The following is a 19,829-nucleotide window of genomic DNA, read 5'->3' as shown; positions in this document are numbered from 1 at the left end:
TCTCCACACCACCCACCATTGGTAAGTGCCAATGGGGGTGAATTCGGCATCACTGCGCCAATTTGGTCTCAGTGTGTCCAGACCTTGGGAGAGGAAGGAAAAGGCTGGGATCTTGCTTTTGTTGTTCTCATTGAAAACTACAAAACTCTCATATATATAATTGATTTGAATTAGAGCAAGGGAGGTAGGGAGCATATGGGCTGGAGATGGGGGATGCCTCCATGGGGACTAGAGGGTAATCCTCCCAGGCAAGCTGCTTTTCCTTTAGAGCAGCCTGATGTTCAAGAAAGGGTAAAGAGGGGATAGAGGGATAGTTCAAAGAGCACCTGACAGGCACAGAGCAGTGGGTTCCATTCCCACCACCACATGACCTCAACACCATTGGGTATAGTCCTGGTGGACCCAACACCACTAGAACGGAAAGCCCAAAACCACCAAATAAAAAAGGCTATTGAAAGTACTTGTCTAAGACTCCACATCTGGGGCAATAATAGAGTGGGTAGAGCACATGGCTGATCAGGGTTTGACCCCCAGCTCCCCATATGGTCCCCTGAGCACTGCCAGGTGTCATCCCTGAGAGCAGAGCCAGGAGTAACTTCTGAGCACTATCAGGTGTGGCTCAAAAACAATAAGAACAACAAAGAAAATTATCTGGGGCCGGAGAGATAGCACAGCAGTAGAGTGTTTGCCTTGCACACAGCCAACACAGGACAGACCTGGGTTTGAGCCCCCAAATGGTCCCTTGAGCCTGCCAGAAGTGATTTCTGAGTGCAGATCCAGGAATAACCCCTGAAAGCCACCAGGTGTGCCCCCAAAACCAAATAAAAGAAAAATAAAAACTTAAAAAAAATTATCTTCCTGCGACCTCACTACACTGGCACCAAAGAGGCTCAAGTCTGTCTCTCTACACACCACTGTATCTTCACAAACGGGGCCCTGCAGGCATGCAGAGGTGCTTGGAACATGACACAAACTCCCCAGACTTCTGCCATGACTTCACATGCATTAAATTACTTATCTGAAAAATTTCAAGGATCAGAAATGATAGTGACCACAAAAAGGGGTCCTGAGAGCACTGGTTGTTCTAAACAATCTGAGTGGAAATGGGTAACAGACAGAAGAAATGGGGGTCTCTGGGGAGCGGATGTGGGGACCTCGCCACTGATGCTGGGGACCTAAACTCATTTGCTCCAGAACAACCCAGGCTAAGCCAAGACTTGTTGAGAACTCAGTCTCCTGGTCATAAACCAGAAATGCTATAAGCTCTTCCCTCACTTTATTTCTGCAGTTTCTATGAGCTGGCACTCAGAACCCCCAGCAAGGATATGCATAGGCAGATGTCCTCATTAGCCAGCAAAGCCAGAGAGCAGGCCAACTTAACCTGCGCAGAGCAGCATGTGTCCATCTGTGTGAGTGTGGCTCCCTGCAGGACCCTGATCTTGTGCAGGGCAAACAGGACTAACTGTCCTACCTGTGTGACTCTCATTACCATGCCCAGACGGCTCTTTCTGCAGGACTCAGCTAAAGCAGGAAGACCCTGACAGACACATGCACAGACAATCCAGATCACTGGGTTGTGGTGAGCATTGATCTAGCAGCACCGGCCTGTCCTCTGAGTGCTGCTTCCCTGTCCTCACTGTGCCATCAAGCACAGTCCGAATTTATCATTTTATCATTTGTCATGCTCCTAATCTGTGCTGCAGCTAGAGTTACGAACCAGCCACTTGGGAAATACAGGAATAAAGGTGTATGTCCGATGGTCACACAATCCCAGCTTTGTTGTGGGTAGAGGAGTGCAAATCTGAGAAAGGTCATGAAGTGCCCCTCCCAATACGGGGTCATGCTGAGTCGCCTCCCCACCCCAACGCCAATGGTGTGAGGCTGAGCAGCCATGCATCTTGCTGACAGGCTTGAAGAGACGGAACCATTTTTGAGGCTCACTCAGGATTCTGGCAGCACCTCATAATCACCAGCCCAATGGGCTACCCGTTCTGCAGCCCTGCCCATGGCCTCTTTGTAGGGCCTAGCAGTGCCTCGTCCCTACTCCCTGGGAAAGGTTAAGGCTGAAAGAGCGGGGCCTAGAAAGATAGCACAGCGGCATTTGCCTTGCAAGCAGCCGATCCAGGACCAAAGGTGGTTGGTTCGAATCCCGGTGTCCCATATGGTCCCCCGTGCCTGCCAGGAGCTATTTCTGAGCAGACAGCCAGGAGTAACCCCTGAGCATCGCCGGGTGTGGCCCAAAAACCAAAAAAAACAAAACAAAACAAAACAAAACAAAACAAAAAGTGAAAGAGCAAGTGAATGCTAAAACTGGGTCTCCTGGCACAGAAAAATTCACCTCATCCAGACCAGTCCTGTGGTCTGCTCAGAACCTCAGGCAGTTTTTTGTTTGTTTGTTTTTTGTGCCTACCTAGAGACACTAGGACAATTCTAGGGCAATTCAGCCACTGTGGCTGACAGATGGGAAGTTAGAAGTGACAGAAGAAATGTGACCTGACAGGGGTGGCCCTGACAGCAGGTGTGTGAACAAAATCTGCAAATTTGCTTTCCTGCTCTCTGGAAGCATGGTCCAGGAGGTGAATCTGCTCCTAGCAGACCAACAGAGGACTCTGACCCAGGACAAATAGGCTGCCCAAGGCGGCTTTCCTGAGGGGGCAGGACAGTCCTGAAAGCCAGTCCAGGAGAAGAAAAAGGCTTTGCTGAGAGACGGACACTGAATGAGAACCTTGAAATTCAGTTGGTCAGATTCAAAGTGGGTGCCACGCAACAACAGCCTCTGCTGTTCTGTGAATGTATGTGTGGGAAAAGCTTCGGGAAGCCATTTGGCGCTCAGGATGCCCCGCAGGAGGCTCAAGGCTCTATGGAGAGTTACCACCAGGAACCATTGCAGTCGCCTGGGCTAGCAACCGCCTGAAGTTCTCGGCCTGCTCGTCCCCCAGCTCTGGGAATTGGCAGCAAGTTTGCTCCCCTTTCCTCTTGGCCCTGAGCCCCAGCTTCCTCCCAGCACAAGGCAGATGGAGGGAGTGTGGCCGAGGCCTCCCACTCTGCTGTTTTTCCAGGCACTCAGAGGCTGGCTCCCTTCCCATCTCACTGATGGTGCCGACTTGGGCCAGCCTGTTGTGTGACAGGACTGCAAGGCTCACCAGGGAATGATGCCACCATGCGTGGCTTTCCCTGAACCCCGCCATCCAGCAGCCAGCATGGTCAGTCCTGCAACCTGAGGGGGAGGCTTTCCAGAGGATTCCAGGGGATACCCAGTGGCACCTCTCTCCGCTGTTTGCTTAGCCTCCCTGTTCCTAGGTGACCAAGTATTTTGGGTTTCTTTTTTTTTTTTGGAGGGTGGGTGGGGAGAGTCTCCCAGTGCTGTGTAAAGTTGCTTCCTCTGGTGGGGGAACATTTGGTGCTGGAGAGTAACCCTGTGGCTCCCACATGCACTGGCCCTTTGAGCTCCCCGGTCTATTTATTTCTGGTTTCTTGCTGGCAGAAAAGCATAAGCAAGCTCTTCTGGCCTTAATCACATTGTTCTAAATACTGGAGACAAACACTTACCTAACTGCTCACTGCAGGGATGGGCCCATTTCTAATCGCAGATGTAACCATCACGAGTGTCCACGCCCCCTCAGGAAGCCTCCACACTCCAGGAGCCATTCCAGAGGCTCTGACTCATCCTTCCTCAGAATCTCACACTTACCTCTCACAAACCACACGTCCCACACCCACAGCACCTCATGTCACAAATAGACCCCAACCTGTGAACAATTATTCTCACTCATCACCCCAGCCCACGTGGCCACGCGGCTCCTGCTGCTGATAATTCCAGAGGCAATCATGCCCGTGCCTGCAGTCGGCCTCTCTCCATTCCACCTTTGGGAAGAACCAGAATCTTCTGTGTGTTTCCCCAGTGGAGGAGGAAGCCAGCAAACCCACTCAGTTGATTTAGAAGATGTGACCCCATATCAGCTAGCTGATAGCTGCACCCCACCTCCAGGAAGCTTATAGGGACTTTAGTGAAGCAATTCAAAGCACCATGAAAAAAAGCTTTCATGCTTTCATGTAAAAGATCTAGGTTCGGGCCCGGAGAGATAGCACAGCGGCGTTTGCCTTGCAAGCAGCCGATCCAGGACCAAAGGTGGTTGGTTCGAATCCCGGTGTCCCATATGGTCCCCCGTGCCTGCCAGGAGCTATTTCTGAGCAGACAGCCAGGAGTCACCCCTGAGCACCGCCGGGTGTGACCCAAAAACCAAAAATCAAAAAAAAAAAAAAAAAGATCTAGGTTCTATCACGAGCATCACAAGTTTTCCTGAGCATCAGAGAAAACCTGAGCACTGTCTAAGGAGTAACCATCCTGGCAACTGTGAGTATGGCTCAAATAAAAGACAAAAAGGGAGGTGGAAATAGGTCAACAGGATGTAGCTGTGAACACGAAGTCCTCTGGGGTTAAAACCTTGTAGAAACGGCCTTATGATGGCTTCTTGAGTTTGTAGGTCAATGTTACTGATGACACCTGGTCCCACACAGTCTCAGCTTCACACGAAGGCTGAACTCTGAATGGAGAATAGTTATGGCCCATCAGGCACAGCTAACTGGAACTGAAAGTTGGGAAGGGACACTGGAACAGTGGTAGAGAAAAGTGGACACTTGAGTGGAAGGTGTGCTGTTATATTATTTTGTGTATGAGATCCTACTAATGATGGTTAGTAAATTACAGTGCCTAAAATAAAATAAGATAAAATAAAATAGAGCCATGCTGGCAGTGCCCAACTGAGGGGAAGGATCCTCAGCTCCGAAGCCACACATTCCTCCTACTCAAGGAACCCCAGCACAGGACACAGAAAACATCACATTACAGCCATGACAATGGAGAAATGACACAGGCCTCCACCATGTTTAGAGAACGAAGATGGTAGCTCCAATGACCTGAAAAGTACTAACTACCTATTTAGCCTCTCAGATGAGGACTTTACAGAAGAAACATGGAGGATGTTCATAGAACTCAAAGAAAGCTTGGAACAAACTGAATGTGCCACAAATAAGAATCAAGAGGGGGGCCGGCGAGGTGGCGCTAGAGGTAAGGTGTCTGCCTTGCAAGCACTAGCCAAGGAAGGACCTTGGTTGGATCCCCTGGCATCCCATATGGTCTCCCCAAGCCAGGGGCAATTTCTGAGCGCTTAGCCAGGAGTAACCGCTGAGCATCAAATGGGTGTGGCCCCCTCAAAAAAAGAATCAACAGGATCTGAGATTAGAAATAAGAAAACTGGGGCCGGGCGGTGGCGCTAAAGGTAAGGTGCCTGCCTTGCCTGCGCTAGCCTTGGACGGACCACGGGTTCGATCCCCCGGTGTCCCATATGGTCCCCCAAGCCAGGAGCAACTTCTGAGCACAGAGCCAGGAGTAACCCCTGAGCGTTCCCGGGTGTGGCCCAAAAACCAAAAAAAAAAAAAAAAAAACCAAAAAAAAAAAAAAAAAAAAGAAATAAGAAAACTTTAAATGGAAATAAGAGGGCTGAAAAACTTGGTAGGCAAAATGAAAACCTCACGAAAAACCTATCCAACAGAGTAATAACAGCTAAAGACAGAATCAGTGAGCTGGAAAATGAGATGCATAACAACCCCATACAACAGAAGAGGTTGGAAAGAGCCTCAAAACCAATGATCAGACCATGGAAAAAGTCCTCAAAGAATGTGAATAGATGAAAATAGAAGTCTTTGGCCTGGAGTGGTGGTGCAAGGGGTAAGGCAATTGCCTTGCCCACACTAGCCTAGGAGGGACCACGGTTCGATCTCCCAGTGTCCCATATGGTCTCCCAAACCAGGATCAATTTTTGAGCACATAGCCAGGAGTAACCCCTGAGTGTCACTGAGTGTGGCCGAGAAACCAAAAAAGAAAGGAAGGAAGGAAGGAAGGAAGGAAGGAAGGAAGGAAGGAAGGAAGGAAGGAAGGAAGGAAGGAAGGAAGGAAGGAAGGAAGGAAGGAAGGAAGGAAGGAAGGAAGGAAGGAAGGAAGGAAGGAAGGAAAATAGAAGTCTTTGATAAATTCAACAGAAACAGCATAAAAATCATCAGAGTCCAGAGACCCATGAAGAATCAACAATCAAGGACATCATTGCAGAGAAACTCCCAGATCTAAGTGCATGCAACCAAATCCTGCACACTCAAAGAGTAGCAGCTAAAAGAGATCCAAAGAAAAGCACCCAAGACACATCCTAGTCACAATGGCAAATCTCATAGATAGGGATGGAAAACTGAAAGCAGCAAGATCAAAAAGGGAAATTACATTAAAAGGACATCCCTAAGATTTACTGCAGATATGTCACAAGAAACCCTCAAGGCCAAAAGACAGTGGTGGGATATAGTGACAAAACTCAATGAAATTAATGAATCGCCAAGAGTACTGCATTTCCGGTTTGAAGGAAGAATATACAACTTCACGGATAAATAACAGCTTAGAAACTTTACAGACTCAAAATCAGCCTGAATGATGAACTGAATGATCTACTTTAAGATAAGACAGACCACAAGACACACCAAATCCTACTAAAAGATGATACTAAATCTCATGACAATCATCTCTCTCAACATCCGTAGATTAAAACGCACCATTTAAGAGACATAGAATGGCAAAATGGATCAAAAAGCTGAATCCCTGGGGCCGGAGAGATAGCATGGAGGTAAGGCGTTTGCCTTTCATGCAGAAGGTCATCGGTTTGAATCCCGGTGTCCCATATGGTCCCCCGTGCCTGCCAGGAGCAATTTCTGAGCATGGAGCCAGGAGTAACCCCTGAGCACTGCCGGGTGTGACCCAAAAATCAAAAAAAAAAAAAAAAAAGCTGAATCCAACATTTTGCTGCCTACAAGAAACACATCTAAATAGTCAAGAAACACAGATCCAACCTCAAAAGCTGGAGGACAATCATTTAATCAAACAACTGCTTTAAAAAGGCCAGAGTAGGAGCCGGAGAGATAGCATAAAGGTAAGGCGTTTGCCTTGTGTGCAGAAGGTCGGTGGTTCGAATCCCAGCATCTCATATGGTCCCCCGAGCCTGCCAGGAGCGATTACTGAGCGTGAAGACAGGAGTGACCCCTGAGAGCTGCTGGGTATGACCCAAAAAAAAAAAAAAAAAAAAAAAAAGGCCTGAGTGGCCATTAATTTCAGATGACACAGATTTTAGACTAAAAACGTTATACGTGACAGAGATGGACATTTCTTTTTTTTTGTTGTTTTTTGTTTTTTGTTTTTTTGGGTCACACCCGGTGGTGCTCAGGGGTTACTCCTGGCTATCTGCTCAGAAATAGCTCCTAGCAGGCATGGGGGACCATATGGGACACCGGGATTCGAACCAACCACCTTTGGTCCTGGATCGGCTGCTTGCAAGGCAAACACCGCTGTGCTATCTCTCCGGGCCCGAGACGGACATTTCTTAATAATTAAGGATATGTACAACAGAAAGAAATCACACTCCTAAACACATGCAACCAATGATGAACCAGCAAAATATTTAATAACTACTGGAGATAAACAAATGGGACTACATTAAACTAAGAAGCTTCTGCACCTCCAAGGAAACTGTGACTAGGATACAAAGGCCACCCACAGAATGGGAGAAACTATTCACCCAAAACCCAGGTAAAGGGCTAACGTCTAAGATATACAAAGTACTAACAGAGCTTAACAAAAAATACATTTAACCCCATCAAAAAATGGGGAGAAGAAATGAACAGACACTTCCTCAAAGAAGATATACAGATGCCAAAAGGCACCTGGAAAAATGCTCCACATCACTAATCATCAGGAAGATGCAAGTCAAAACAACAATGAGGTACCATCTCATGCTACAGAGACTGGCACACATCACAAAGAACAAGAACAGCCACTGCTGGTGGGGATGTGGGGAGAAAGGAATTCTTATTCACTGCTGGTGGGAATGCTGTCTACTCCAGCCTTTCTGGAAAACAATATGTATATTCCTTAAAAAATGGCATTGAGCTCCCATATGACCCAGCAATACTACTTCTAGGACCACAAAAACACAATACAATAATGCCCTCTGCATTCCTATGTTCATAGCAGCACTTTTTACAATAGCCAAAATCTGAAAACAACATAGATACCAAACAACAGATAAGTGGCTAAAGAAACTGTGGTACAACTACACATTGGTATATTATGTAGCTGTTAGAAAAAATAAAGTCAGGGCCGGCGAGGTGGCGCTAGAGGTAAGGTGTCTCCCTTGTAAGCACTAGCCACGGAAGGACCTCGGTTCGATTCCCCGGCATCCCATATGGTCCCCCCAAGCCAGGGGCAATTTCTGAGCGCTTAGCCAGGAGTAACCCCTGAGCACCAAACGGGTGTGGCCCAAAAAACAAAAAACAAAAAACAAAAAAAAAAAAAAGAAAAAAGAAAGTCACAAAATTTGCCTATACGTGGATGGAGGTGGAGACTATTATGTTGAGTGAAATAAATCAGAGGGAGAGAGATAAACACAGAATAGTCTCACTCATCTGTGGGATTTAAGAAAAATAAAAAAACAGTATGGTAATAATATCCAGAGACAGTAGAGATGAAGGCTGGAAGGACCAATAGGAAGCTTAGAACAAAGAGTGGTAAGTACAGTTAGAAAAATAACTATACTAACAACTACCATGACAATACCTGTCTCAAAGGGGATGGGGGAGGAGAAAAATGGGGAACATTAATGGCAGGAAAGTTGCACTGGTGAGGGTGCGTGTGCATTTTATGGCTCAAACCCAATTACGAACATGTTTGTCACCATGGTGCTTAAATAAATAAATAAATTATTTTAAAAAATAATAATTTTTTTAAAAAGAAAGTTTCCAGATCCCTGCTGGAAGGCAGCTTCCTGTCTTCTTAAAATCTTGCATGTCCTTTGCAACGATTCCTGGAAGGCCCTCAGTCAGGAAAGGCCAGTCAAGGCCAGAAATATCCACCCAAATCCTATATTACTCCTCCCCAAATGAGGAACCATGGAGAAGAGGTATCCCCAACGTTGTCTTGGGCTCACTTTAAAAGATCTTTTCAGGGGCCAGAGAGATAGCATGGAGGTAAGGCGTTTTGCCTTTCATGCAGAAGGACGGTGGCTCGAATCCTGGCATCCCAGGATTCCTGTGCCTGCCAGGAGCGATTTCTGAGCGTGAAGCCAGGAATCACCCCTGAGTGCTGCCAGGTGTGACCCAAACCCCACCCCGCAATGATCTTTACAGATCAAGCTTGGACCAGGTAGGAAGGTGATTTTGGGAGCTGAAGGTATGGTTCAGTAGTTGAGCACTGCCTTGCACATGTGAGTCCCTGAGTTTGATCCTCAGCACTGCAAGGTGAAAGAAAAAAAAAAAAAAGGAAAGAAAAATGAAAAGAAAAGAAACGTAAAGAAAAGAAAGGAAAAGAAAAGAAATGTGAAGAAAAGAAAGGAAAAGAAAAGAAATGTGCAGAAGAGAAAAGAAAAAATGGGAAGAAACAAAAAGCCTCTTGTGCTCTGGCCTTTGGCCACAGGCTTTCAGGAAGTGCTTGGATCCCGAGGCAGAGCTGGGACCATTGCCACTCCTGCTTGAAGCCAGGGACTGCTCCTAGGAAGACAGCCTGGGTGGATGGAGGGTGGTGGAGATGAAAGGGCAGGGGCGAGGCTGGACAGGTGGGGGTAGCCGGCACAAGGTGGTTACCTGGGTGAGATGAGGGTTGGGGTTGAACCCACACTGGTTGCACACTTTGCTGTGACACTGGGTGCAGGTGTTGAAGTTTGGCTGGCTGGGGGCCGATGTGAGGTCCGAGGTCTTACAGATGGGACACAGCATGCTGCTGGGAAGGGGGGCGATCTGGGGGACAGAGTAGGGTGATGTGGGGGTGCTGCCTCTGTCTGGTGACACAGACGGAGAGCGCCCTGATCTTTGTGTCCTGCTGTCTACTTGCAGCGTTCTGCGGGGGCCGTCAGCCTCCTGGCCTGCTGGACCCTGGGCCCTTGTCTCCCGGGGGCTCTCGCGGCCTGGAGCAGTGGCAGAGGCTGACTTCGGTGCTGGGGAAGCCGCTCTCTGGCTACCCAGGGGCTCTTTGGGATCCAGTCTCCTCGGAATGCTGAAATGAGATTGAAAATGATGACATTAGCAGCACAGCTCAGAGTCCAAGGAGGTGACCCTGCCAAGCTTCCTCCTTCCCTCCTGCAGCGTTCAAAGGCAACCTCATGGCCACCATTTACTAAGGGCTGACTCTAAGTGCATCACACTTGTGCCTCAGCACTAGGAATGTGGTAGGATCATACAGGTCTCTTCTGCTGTCCAAATTAAATGCAGGTTCTGACTCATCCAGTCTGGGATTGGGTCTGCATATCCCTCCTTTTTTTCCCTTGGTCAGGAAACATTGCATAGAGGACTAAGTTCAAGACTTTACACTTGAGGTGGGAGCAACAGCAGAGCAAGTAGGGTACTTATATATATTTTTTCACTTTGTTTTTGAGCCATACCCGGCAGTGTTCATGGATTATTCCTGGCTCTGCACTCTGGAATTACTCCTGGAGGTGTTCAGGGAACCATATGGGATTGAGTCTGGGTCAACCACATGCAAAGCAAATGCCCTACTGTACTCTTGCTCGGGCCCCCAGGACACTTATCTTGCATGCAGCCAACCAAGGTTCGATCCCTGGGCCCTATATGGTCACCCAAGTATTCTGCACCTAAGTGTAGAATTAGGAGTAAGCCCTAAGTCCTAAGCCCTAAGCACTGCTAGGTGTGGTCCCCAAAACAAATACTTGCCCTGCATGCTTTCAAAGCCATCTTTGCCATCTTCTTGTCTTTCTCACTGGGATCCCTAAGATTCAGCTGTCAGGAGCATATGAGTTCGCAGCCTTGTGTGACTGAGCCATCTTTTGGGGCCCTGAGCTCTGTCTGCATTTTAATATTTATTCATTGCTTTTTTGGTGACACCCCAAATTGGTGTTGTTAGAGCTTTCTTTTGGCTCAGGGATCACTCCCTGGCGAGACTCATGCAACTATATGGAGTTCTGGGTACGGAACTTGGAGTGGCCATAAGGAAGTCAAGGCCTTATCTACATTGTGCTATTTCACTGGCCCCAAGGGCTCTGAAGTTTTAAGAATCTATATGGGATGGGGCTGGGCAGTGGCGCTAAAGGTAAGGTGCCTGCCTTGCCTGCGCTAGCCTTGGACGGACCGCGGTTCGATCCCCCGGTGTCCCATATGGTCCCCCAAGCCAGGAGCAACTTCTGAGCGCATAGCCAGGAGTAACCCCTGAGCGTTATCGGGTGTGGCCCAAAAACCAAAAAAAAAAAAAAAAGAATCTATATGGGATGGGCTGGAGAGCTAGTGAGCTAGTACAGTGGGCAGAGAGCTTGCCTTGCATGCATCTGACTCAAATTCAATCCCTGGTACTACAGGGATTGAAAAAAGCACCACCAGAGTTATCCCTGAGCACAGTCAGAAGTTAAGTCCTGAGCACCACTAGGTGTGGCCCCAACACTGCCCTCCTTAAAAGAAAATCTATAAATAGGCCTCAAATGATTCATGTTGAGTCTTAGGCAAGTCCCTATGTATGAGGATTATCCACACTCATGGGTTCAAACAATGAGGATGCCCATTGATTTAATACAGAATTCAAGGATAAGGAGGTCCATTATAAGTTCCATACAAATTTTTAAAAATTTCTTTTAAACTTTATTTATTGATTGGTTTTTGGGTCACACCCAGCGGCACTCAGAGGTCACTCCAGGTTCTGCACTCAGAAACTGCCCCTAGTAGGCTGGGGGACCACATGGGATGCTGGGAATCGAACCGGTTCCCTCTGGGTTGGCCACAAGCAAGGCAAATGCTCTACCACTGTGCTATCTCTCTGGCTTCCAGTTCCATGCAAATTTTCAGTTGCAGAAAAGAAGAGAAGCTGTCAGCACCTCTAACCTCAGCACAGTTCACTTCTGAAGACTTGAAACCTATGAACTAAAAACATGTAGAATGATTTTTAAGTCTTGAGATTCAGACTGCACCTGAAAATTTCTGCCAGAATTGTGGGGGCAGTCCCTTTTCCTCTCAGGTTTCCTCTGAACCTGCAACGCACGGTGCAGGTTCAGAACTGCTGCCCTGATCACGGTTACATTCTGTTTGTTCTTTCAGAGGCTAGACACAGACCATTGGGAGGGGACACCCAAAGCCTGGTTAGCGGTCTCCAGTGAGGACACACAAATCCTTCTGGCTTCCTCTGGCAGGCCTGAGACTGGTGATGAGCCCCTGTACAGGTAGGCAGGGGAAGATGTCCCGGTATCTAGCCCTTGCAGAGCCACCAAGGGAGGCCAGAACCCCTCCTCCATCTCCATCTGACTTGGCCCCACTGCAGATGAGCCAACAGAGTGGCATGGCTCCTTGGACTCTAAAGCAAATTGTCGGGTGGAAACTCAATTTCCTGAAAGTCTATCTTTTTTGATCCCACTTAACTTCATTTCTGCCACATTTCCTTTTCTAGTTTGAAGGAAGTTAAGCACAAAATGTCAAAGGTCAGGCTTTATATATTGCTTTTCTGAAGTTAGACACATACTTCTGTCTGAACTCATTTGGGTGAAGACTGGCACCAGGAAACAGGTCTGAGAGGCACTTACAGGTTCAGCCTCAGCTGTTTGTGCAGGGGACCACCGGTGCCACTCTTGCCCCATCCTAGTGGGGTCTAACTGATGAGGGCATGCTAAGTTGGGTGTTCTTATAGGACAGCCATCTTCTTATTAAAAATACTTGGGTACCAATGGGTAGGGCATCATAGGACAAGCCATTTCAAAGAGGAGAATGAGGGGTCCAATGGAGACCTCTAACAAGACCCTGTGATCCTTCCTCCCTTCTGAGAAATTGGTGGTGAGGTTTAACACCTTTGATTTAAGAAAGACTCTTGGAAACAAAGGAAACACTATACAAAGTCCTCCAGACCCTTTTTAGAACCAACCAATAAGACATGCCCAGTCATCAAGCCTCGCTGTCTTTGTCAGTGAGATTAGAAGTCCCTCTGAGTCTATCTTTTGCCATCAGCTTTAAGGTCCAATTTGGTGGTGGCCCATAGCTGGGCCCATAGCCAGAAACCAGATTCTAGGGCCTTTTAATAAATTAATTTCTGGGTATCATAAAAAATGTTCGCATTTAGTTCATAATATCACTATTTTTTATTGTGGGATCCATAGCCAGCAGTGCTTGGGAGCATGTGGTTCTGGGGATTGCACCCAGGACCTCCCACAGGCAAGGTCTATTGAGTCACATGCCAGTAACCAAAGCATTTTTTCTTTTTTTAATTTTTGGGCCATACCCAGCAGTGCTCAGGAGTTAGGCCTCCTGGTGGTGCTTGGTGGTGTTTGGTGGATCAAATGGTATGCCAGAAGTCGAACCCAGGTGAGCCATGTGCAATGCAAGCACCCTACCTGCTGTACTATCTCTCCAGCCATTCATTTTTTTTTCTTAAATTATTTTGGGCTGGAATTTAAAAGCAGTTCTCAAATCTAGACTGAAGCTCCCAATTATTCTTTATAACATGAGCTGCCTGTAGTCCCTTTTAGGATGCTGCTTGATATGTGATGGGCAACCTTCCTTGGATACCATGATGTTTTGTTCAATATTGCATCACAATTTAGACTTTGGAGGACTTTATTGTGACAGCTGAGGCTCTGAATATAAGCTGATTTTCTGCTCAGCTGTGGGGATGATGAATAAACAAAGGCTCTGCCCAGCGAAGGGTGAAAAGATGATGTTTTCTGCACTTGGGCCTCTGCCTGCCTGCCTGCCTGCCTAGCGGTACCCAGGGGAAATTTGGCAGCTACAGTATACCTGCAATCCTTTACTCTCCCATGGTTCTGAGAGATTCCTACCTTCTCCCGGGTAGTCGGCCTCCCAACATTTCCCTCCTCCTCTTCACCATCACAGTGGACTACCTACTTGCTGTTTCATTGAGAAGGTTCCTGGGAGTCACTAGTGGAGAATGTGTACATTTATGGACAGTCACCAAATCTGCTCTCAAGGCCTACTTCTCATCTCTCTAGATTCTCTCCACTGTTCCATTCACTCTGCCCTCTCAGTTCTTTCACATTCCATGCAAACGTGCTTCTCTAATCCTCAAAGGAAAGGAATTTAGTCCACTCCGTCCTCCAGTACTGCTTCATTTCTATGCTCCTCTTTTTCTCCAGCAAAATTCCTTGAAAGAACTGCGCACCCACCCCCAATGCTGCCTATTCCCTTCTGCCCTTTCTTTTTTTTTTTTTTTTTTTTTTTTTTTGGTTTTTGGGCCACACCCTGTGACGCTCAGGGGTTACTCCTGGCTATGCGCTCAGAAGTTGCTCCTGGCTTCTTGGGGGACCATATGGGACGCCAGGGGATCGAACCTCGGTCCGTCCTAGGCTAGCGCAGGCAAGGCAGGCACCTTACCTCCAGCGCCACCGCCCGGCCCCCCTTCTGCCCTTTCTGCCATCCCAATCCAACCCTAACCTTTGCCCCTCAATGAACAGAGTTCACTCAGTTTACAGTTATCAATGGCCTCATTAGTCACATTGTCAACACGGACAGTCATGACAGTCACTTCGCAGTTCATTTTCTCACTTGTTCAGGAACAGCTCTTGAATATGCTAAACACTTACCTTCCGGAAATAAGTTCCTCACTTGCTTTCCATACACCACCTTTGCCTGGGTTTCCTCCTCCCTCCTGCCCAACATTTCTAGCCCTTCTCAGGTTTTCCTCGTTTCCCAATCCCAGAGCCCCAATTCTAAAATTGGGAAGACTTGATAGGTGTGCATATCCATTTCTGATGATGCACAGTCCCTAAGACTTAGGCCCAGCCAGATCAGTATTTTAAATTCCATTTCCGACTTGCTTCTACCAGATGTTGTTTATCTGGCCCAGAAACTCTCTCCTGAACTACTTGGTTTTTTTTTTGTATTTGTGGCACACCCATTTGATGCTCAGAGGTTACTCCTGGCTAAGGCTCAGAAATTGCCCCTGGCTTGGGGGACCATATGGGACGCTGGGGGATGGAACCGCAGTCCATCATAGGCTAGCGCTCGCAAGGCAGACACCTTACCTCTAGCGCCACCTCGCCGGCCCCCTGAACTACTTGTTTAAGCGTCAATTCTACATCTTCATTGAGATGTTTTTCTAGGTGGACCATTAAGACCAACAAAACTTGGCCCCTTTGTTTCTGGTCTCATCTCTCCACTCTCCCTCCCTCCATTGCTTAGACCAGGCCCCGTGCCTCTGCACAGTTGTGTTTGCTGCTGCTTTTATTTTGTTTTGGAGCCACTCCTGGCTCTGCATTCTGGGATCACTCTTGGTATGTTCTGGGGACCATATCTGGGTGCCAGGATTGAAACTAGAGTGGCCATGTACAAGGCAAGTACTCTACCCACTGTACCATCCCTTTAGCCCCCTGTGTTTGCTGCTGCTACTCAAGCACTGCTCTATTGGCATCCTTTTTTTTTTTTTTTTTTTTTGAGTTCACACCCGGCAGCACTCAGGGGTTACTCCTTGCTCTGCCCTCAGAAAGCACCTCTGGCCCCTATTGGCATCCTTTCAAGACAGTTTCTCTGACCACTAAATGCAGCTCTGAGCATCAGAGAAAGAGAGAGAGTACAGGAAATAAGGTGCCTGCCTTGCATGTCGCAGGCCCCAGTTTGAATCCTTGGCACCATATATGGTCCCCCAAGCATTGCTCAGGGTCATAACTAGTCCCTAAACACCATGAGTATGGCTCCCAAACTCTTAAATAAAATTCAGCTTCTATCCCTCTCTATGGCATGGAGAACCTTCTGATTCATCATATCACATACTTATTTCATGTGTCCTCAGTGATGTCCACATTAAAATGCCAGCTCTGTGGGCAGGAATTCTATCTGCTATCTCCATATCTGTGTCCTAGAGCCTATCACAGTGCCTGCCACACACGGAGGCTTAATATTTGTTCTTGAACAAATACATAGGAGACACGACAGAACTCATAACAGCAAAATGTGATCCAAAGTTTGTGAGAGCTGGAAAAATACAGCACACGACTGGCAGGACACTTGGTCCTTCCCTAGATCTGATCTCAAGCTAGAAAGAACTGAAGGACATCTGGAGTCCTCTCTGGCCACTTGCTGCACCCCTAACCACCGAACAGATTGGTCAATCACAGTGGTATAATGCCAATTGAGCTTTCTCTCTCCAAGCTGCTTCATGAGACAAGCACCTAACATATATGAACTCCTTTAAATCTCACAGGAAAGCGATTAGTGGGTAAAATTCACTCTGTGTGTTGTAGATAAAGAAACTGCCACATATAGGAGTTGAAACTTGAAAAGTGGTGGAGCCAGCATCCAGATAATCAGGCATTCTTACTCTGGTTCCCCTGTGAGAGCTCACTAAGGATGTAGGGGTTGGAAAGCTAGCTACAATCTGGGATCTCTGGATTATATTTCACTTTGTTCTGAAGAGCAGTCTGGACATTCGCTAGAAAGAGATCTCTGAGGGCCCGGAGAGATAGCACAGCGGTGTTTGCCTTGCAAGCAGCCGATCCAGGACCAAAGGTGGTTGGTTCGAATCCCGGTGTCCCATATGGTCCCCCGTGCCTGCCAGGAGCTATTTCTGAGCAGATAGCCAGGAGTAACCCCTGAGCACCGCAGGGTGTGGCCCAAAAAAACCAAAAAAAAAGAAAGAGATCTCTGAACACTTTGCTCCCCATCACAGCTCTGGACCCAGCTCCATGCTCAGCCCAGCAGGGACAGTCAGTAAGCGTACACACATAGCACAGGGCAGAAGAAATGAGAAATGAGTGCGTGCCTGGAATGGGGCTGCATTAGGATCCAGGCATGATTTTAGCGGGGAATGACTCACTGGAATTTGCTAGCGACACCACGAGACCCCAAGAGAAAATGCTTCCGATCATGACATTCATTCGTTCACTTGGGACATTCAGTCATTCATATTTACTGATCCCTGGATCAGTCCGAGGAGATTATGTCTTCCAGGGGAAGCAGGGCACACCGTGTTTATTATATAGCACTCATTTACATCTCATGCATATTTTATACGCATTCTTATTTTCTTTATAAATACTCATCTAGTATTTCATTAAAATAAAACTTGACTGTGTGAACCAGACAAGGATTCAGTCCTCTGGGAGCCTTCAGTCTAGAGGGCAGACAGATGTGTAAATAGATCGCTGTCAGACACCCTGAACCTGGGCCAGGAGTGGAGCAGGCATCCGAGGAGGAGACAGACCTCAGGTCTTCAGGGGTGGGGTTTTCTCCCCTAGGTGAAAGGCTACGCCGGGCAAAAGAGACAGCACGTGCAAAGGGTCAGTGGCATGAGCGGGCATGCTTACTCCAGGCTGCTGGTGTGTGGGGCCTCATTCTCCTCTGCACAGAGCAACTCTGGGCAATAGCACACACTGAGCTGCTGAATATTGGGAAGCTGAAAGGGGATAAGCTGAAAGCTATAAGGTGTTTTTTTTGGTTAGTTTTTGGGCCACACCCAGTGGTGCTCAGGGGCTACTCCTGGCTCTGCACTCAGAAATCGCTCCTGGCAGGCTCAGGGGACTATATGGGATGTCGGGGATTGAACCTGGGTCCGTTCCAGTATGGGCCCATGCAAGGCAAATACCCAACTACTGTGCTATTATTGCTCTGGCCTTGACTGACCCTCTAAGGTTTTCAAACAAGGGGGCTTTCAATCTATGTGTCTAAGAGATGAAAGTGAAGGGAAACGGTATATGGCCATTAGCCCAAGAGAAAGTAAGGGGAGAAAGGGAGGCAAGTATGGGTTGAGGTCCAAGAGGAGTGGTCTTTTTTGTTTGTTTGTTTTTGGGTTACACCCGGCAGCCCTCAGGGGTTACTCCTGGCTCTATGCTCAGAAATCACTCCTGGTAGGCCTGGAGGACCATATGGGATGCCGGGATTCAAGCCACTGTCCTTCTGCATGCAAGGCAAATGCCCTACCTCTATGCAATCTCTCCGGCCCACAAGTAGTCTTTTTTACCCTTAATCTATGTATTTTATTTTTGGAGTTTGGGAACCGCACGTGGCTGTAGTCCGGGTTTACTCCTGGCACTGTGCCCTGGTAGTGTTATGGGGACCATCTGACCTCCTCAACTCTCTCTGGTCCCAGGCACACGGAATCTAGGGAAAAGCCAATGGCAGGTGGACAATGGGGAATAAAATGGCAAAAGCCTGATGAGGGGTGGGGCTCTAGTTAAAGTCAAATAAATAAATATTCTTACTGGGGAACTTGGGGTTCAGGCTACAGGCAAGCCTTGGGGATAGAGGCCCCGGTGAACAGTGGCTATGAAGAAAGCTGTGGGCATTCCAGCATTTACAGGAGCGGATGAGATAAGACAGAGAGGTAAGTGGAAAGAGGGAAAAGGTGATGGGCCAGGTTGGGAGGAGGCACCTCAGCTAGGCACAAGCTGTGAGGAGATCTGAGGCTGAAGTGTCAGGTGGGAGAGGTCACGGCCTGGCGAGAGCCACGCTCAGGGTGCAGAGCTCTTTCCCTCCTGGGTCAACTGTCTGGCTCAGCACAAGGCATGAGGGCCCATGGTAGGAGTCATGATGGTTCGTGCCACCCCTCAGTGTTAGAGGGAGGCTAGGCCCTCCTCAGGGGAGCTCTGCCATCTCAAGGCCTCAGTACAAAGGAGGGGAAGGAGGTATCCACAAAGGAGCCCTGGTTTCATGCATGTGAATGAAATGAGGCCAGTGTACTCTGGGGTGATTTGGTTTTGGGGTCATACCCATGGTGCTCAGGGCTACTTCTGTCTCTGTGCTCAGCAATCCCCCGTCAGGACTCAGGGGACCATGTGGAGTGCCAGGGATTATTCAGGTCAGTTGTGTGCAAAACAAGTGTCTTAGCTGCTACCCAAGCCCTCTGGCCACTCTGGAAGGACTAGAATAAGACCAAAAGAGCAGGGAGCTGAGGGGCGCTGCCTGAAGCAGAAACAGTACAGGAATATGGGTAGGTGGGGAAGTGGGGAGAGAACAGATATATCAGAGAGTGACAGGGAAACTGAAATTGCCACATCCAGGAACCAGATTGCCCTAAAGTGGTGGAAAGGTGCAAGGTATGATTCTAGCTAGATTTCTACTAGCTTGTCTCTTTTTTACACGAAAAGACTTTTAACTGATCAGAAACAAATGGAAGGTGTTTAGCTTGTCAGGAAGATGCCCCAGGCTCAGAGGTCAGCTGGAGAGGGACACAGAGCCCATTCAGCTGCCTCAACATTAGCCATTACCATGCCTAAAATAAATCAGGCAGCAGGTCTGCAAAGGGGTGACAACAACAGGTTTCAGTGACCAAAGGTGGACACCAGGGTCATTCATGAGGGTGGATCCCCAGAGAGAGGTGGCCCCTCAGGGAGAGAAGTGGGGTGCTTGGGCTCAGGGAAGGAGACTGGAGCTGCTGGGTGGGAGGGGCTAAGGAGGCTGAAGTGGAGGGAGCAGAGTTAGGGAGGTCTGGAGACAGTGCGATCACCAGCTGGAAACCAGCCTGGACCCCACCTGGCAGTGTTCTAGAGCAAACCACACCGCCTCCAGGGGACTCTGGAGGAGAAATATTTGACACCAGAAAATCAGCAAGTGGCTGCTCACAAGGCATGGTGGGAGGTCTGTGAACTTAAGGAAACTGCTTTTCTAAGAGCAGCCGGAAGTCCCACAGCTTCAAACAAGGCTCTGATGCATTCATGGCTGACCTTTCTGTAACAGGCAATTAGGGCTGGGCAGCTGCTGTGGGAGGACACATGCCTTTGAGACCTGGGCCAGGGAGGACACACAGGGTCACCCTGCGGTCTCTCCACTCGCTGACAGAAGCAGAAGCCACAGAAAGATGGGTGCAGATCTGG

At 48.2% G+C, this 19,829-nt stretch overlaps 1 protein-coding gene across 4 annotated transcripts in view; it reads right to left on the bottom strand.

Moving 5' to 3' along the window:
- BSN (bassoon presynaptic cytomatrix protein) overlaps positions 1-19,829 on the bottom strand; it is a 112,234-nt gene that overhangs the window by 35,641 nt on the left and 56,764 nt on the right. For all 4 annotated transcript variants that reach the window (XM_049777286.1, XM_049777287.1, XM_049777288.1 and 1 more), the window contains exon 2: positions 9,670-10,078. In XM_049777286.1, coding sequence (XP_049633243.1) covers positions 9,670-10,078 — 409 coding nt within the window. The remainder of the gene's footprint in view (positions 1-9,669; positions 10,079-19,829) is intronic.

The sequence above is a fragment of the Suncus etruscus genome, chromosome 7 (assembly GCF_024139225.1).
Source record: "Suncus etruscus isolate mSunEtr1 chromosome 7, mSunEtr1.pri.cur, whole genome shotgun sequence".
Lineage (NCBI taxonomy): Eukaryota > Metazoa > Chordata > Mammalia > Eulipotyphla > Soricidae > Suncus > Suncus etruscus.
Note: the sequence above shows the minus strand (reverse complement) of the source record. Positions and strands in the feature narration are given on the sequence as shown.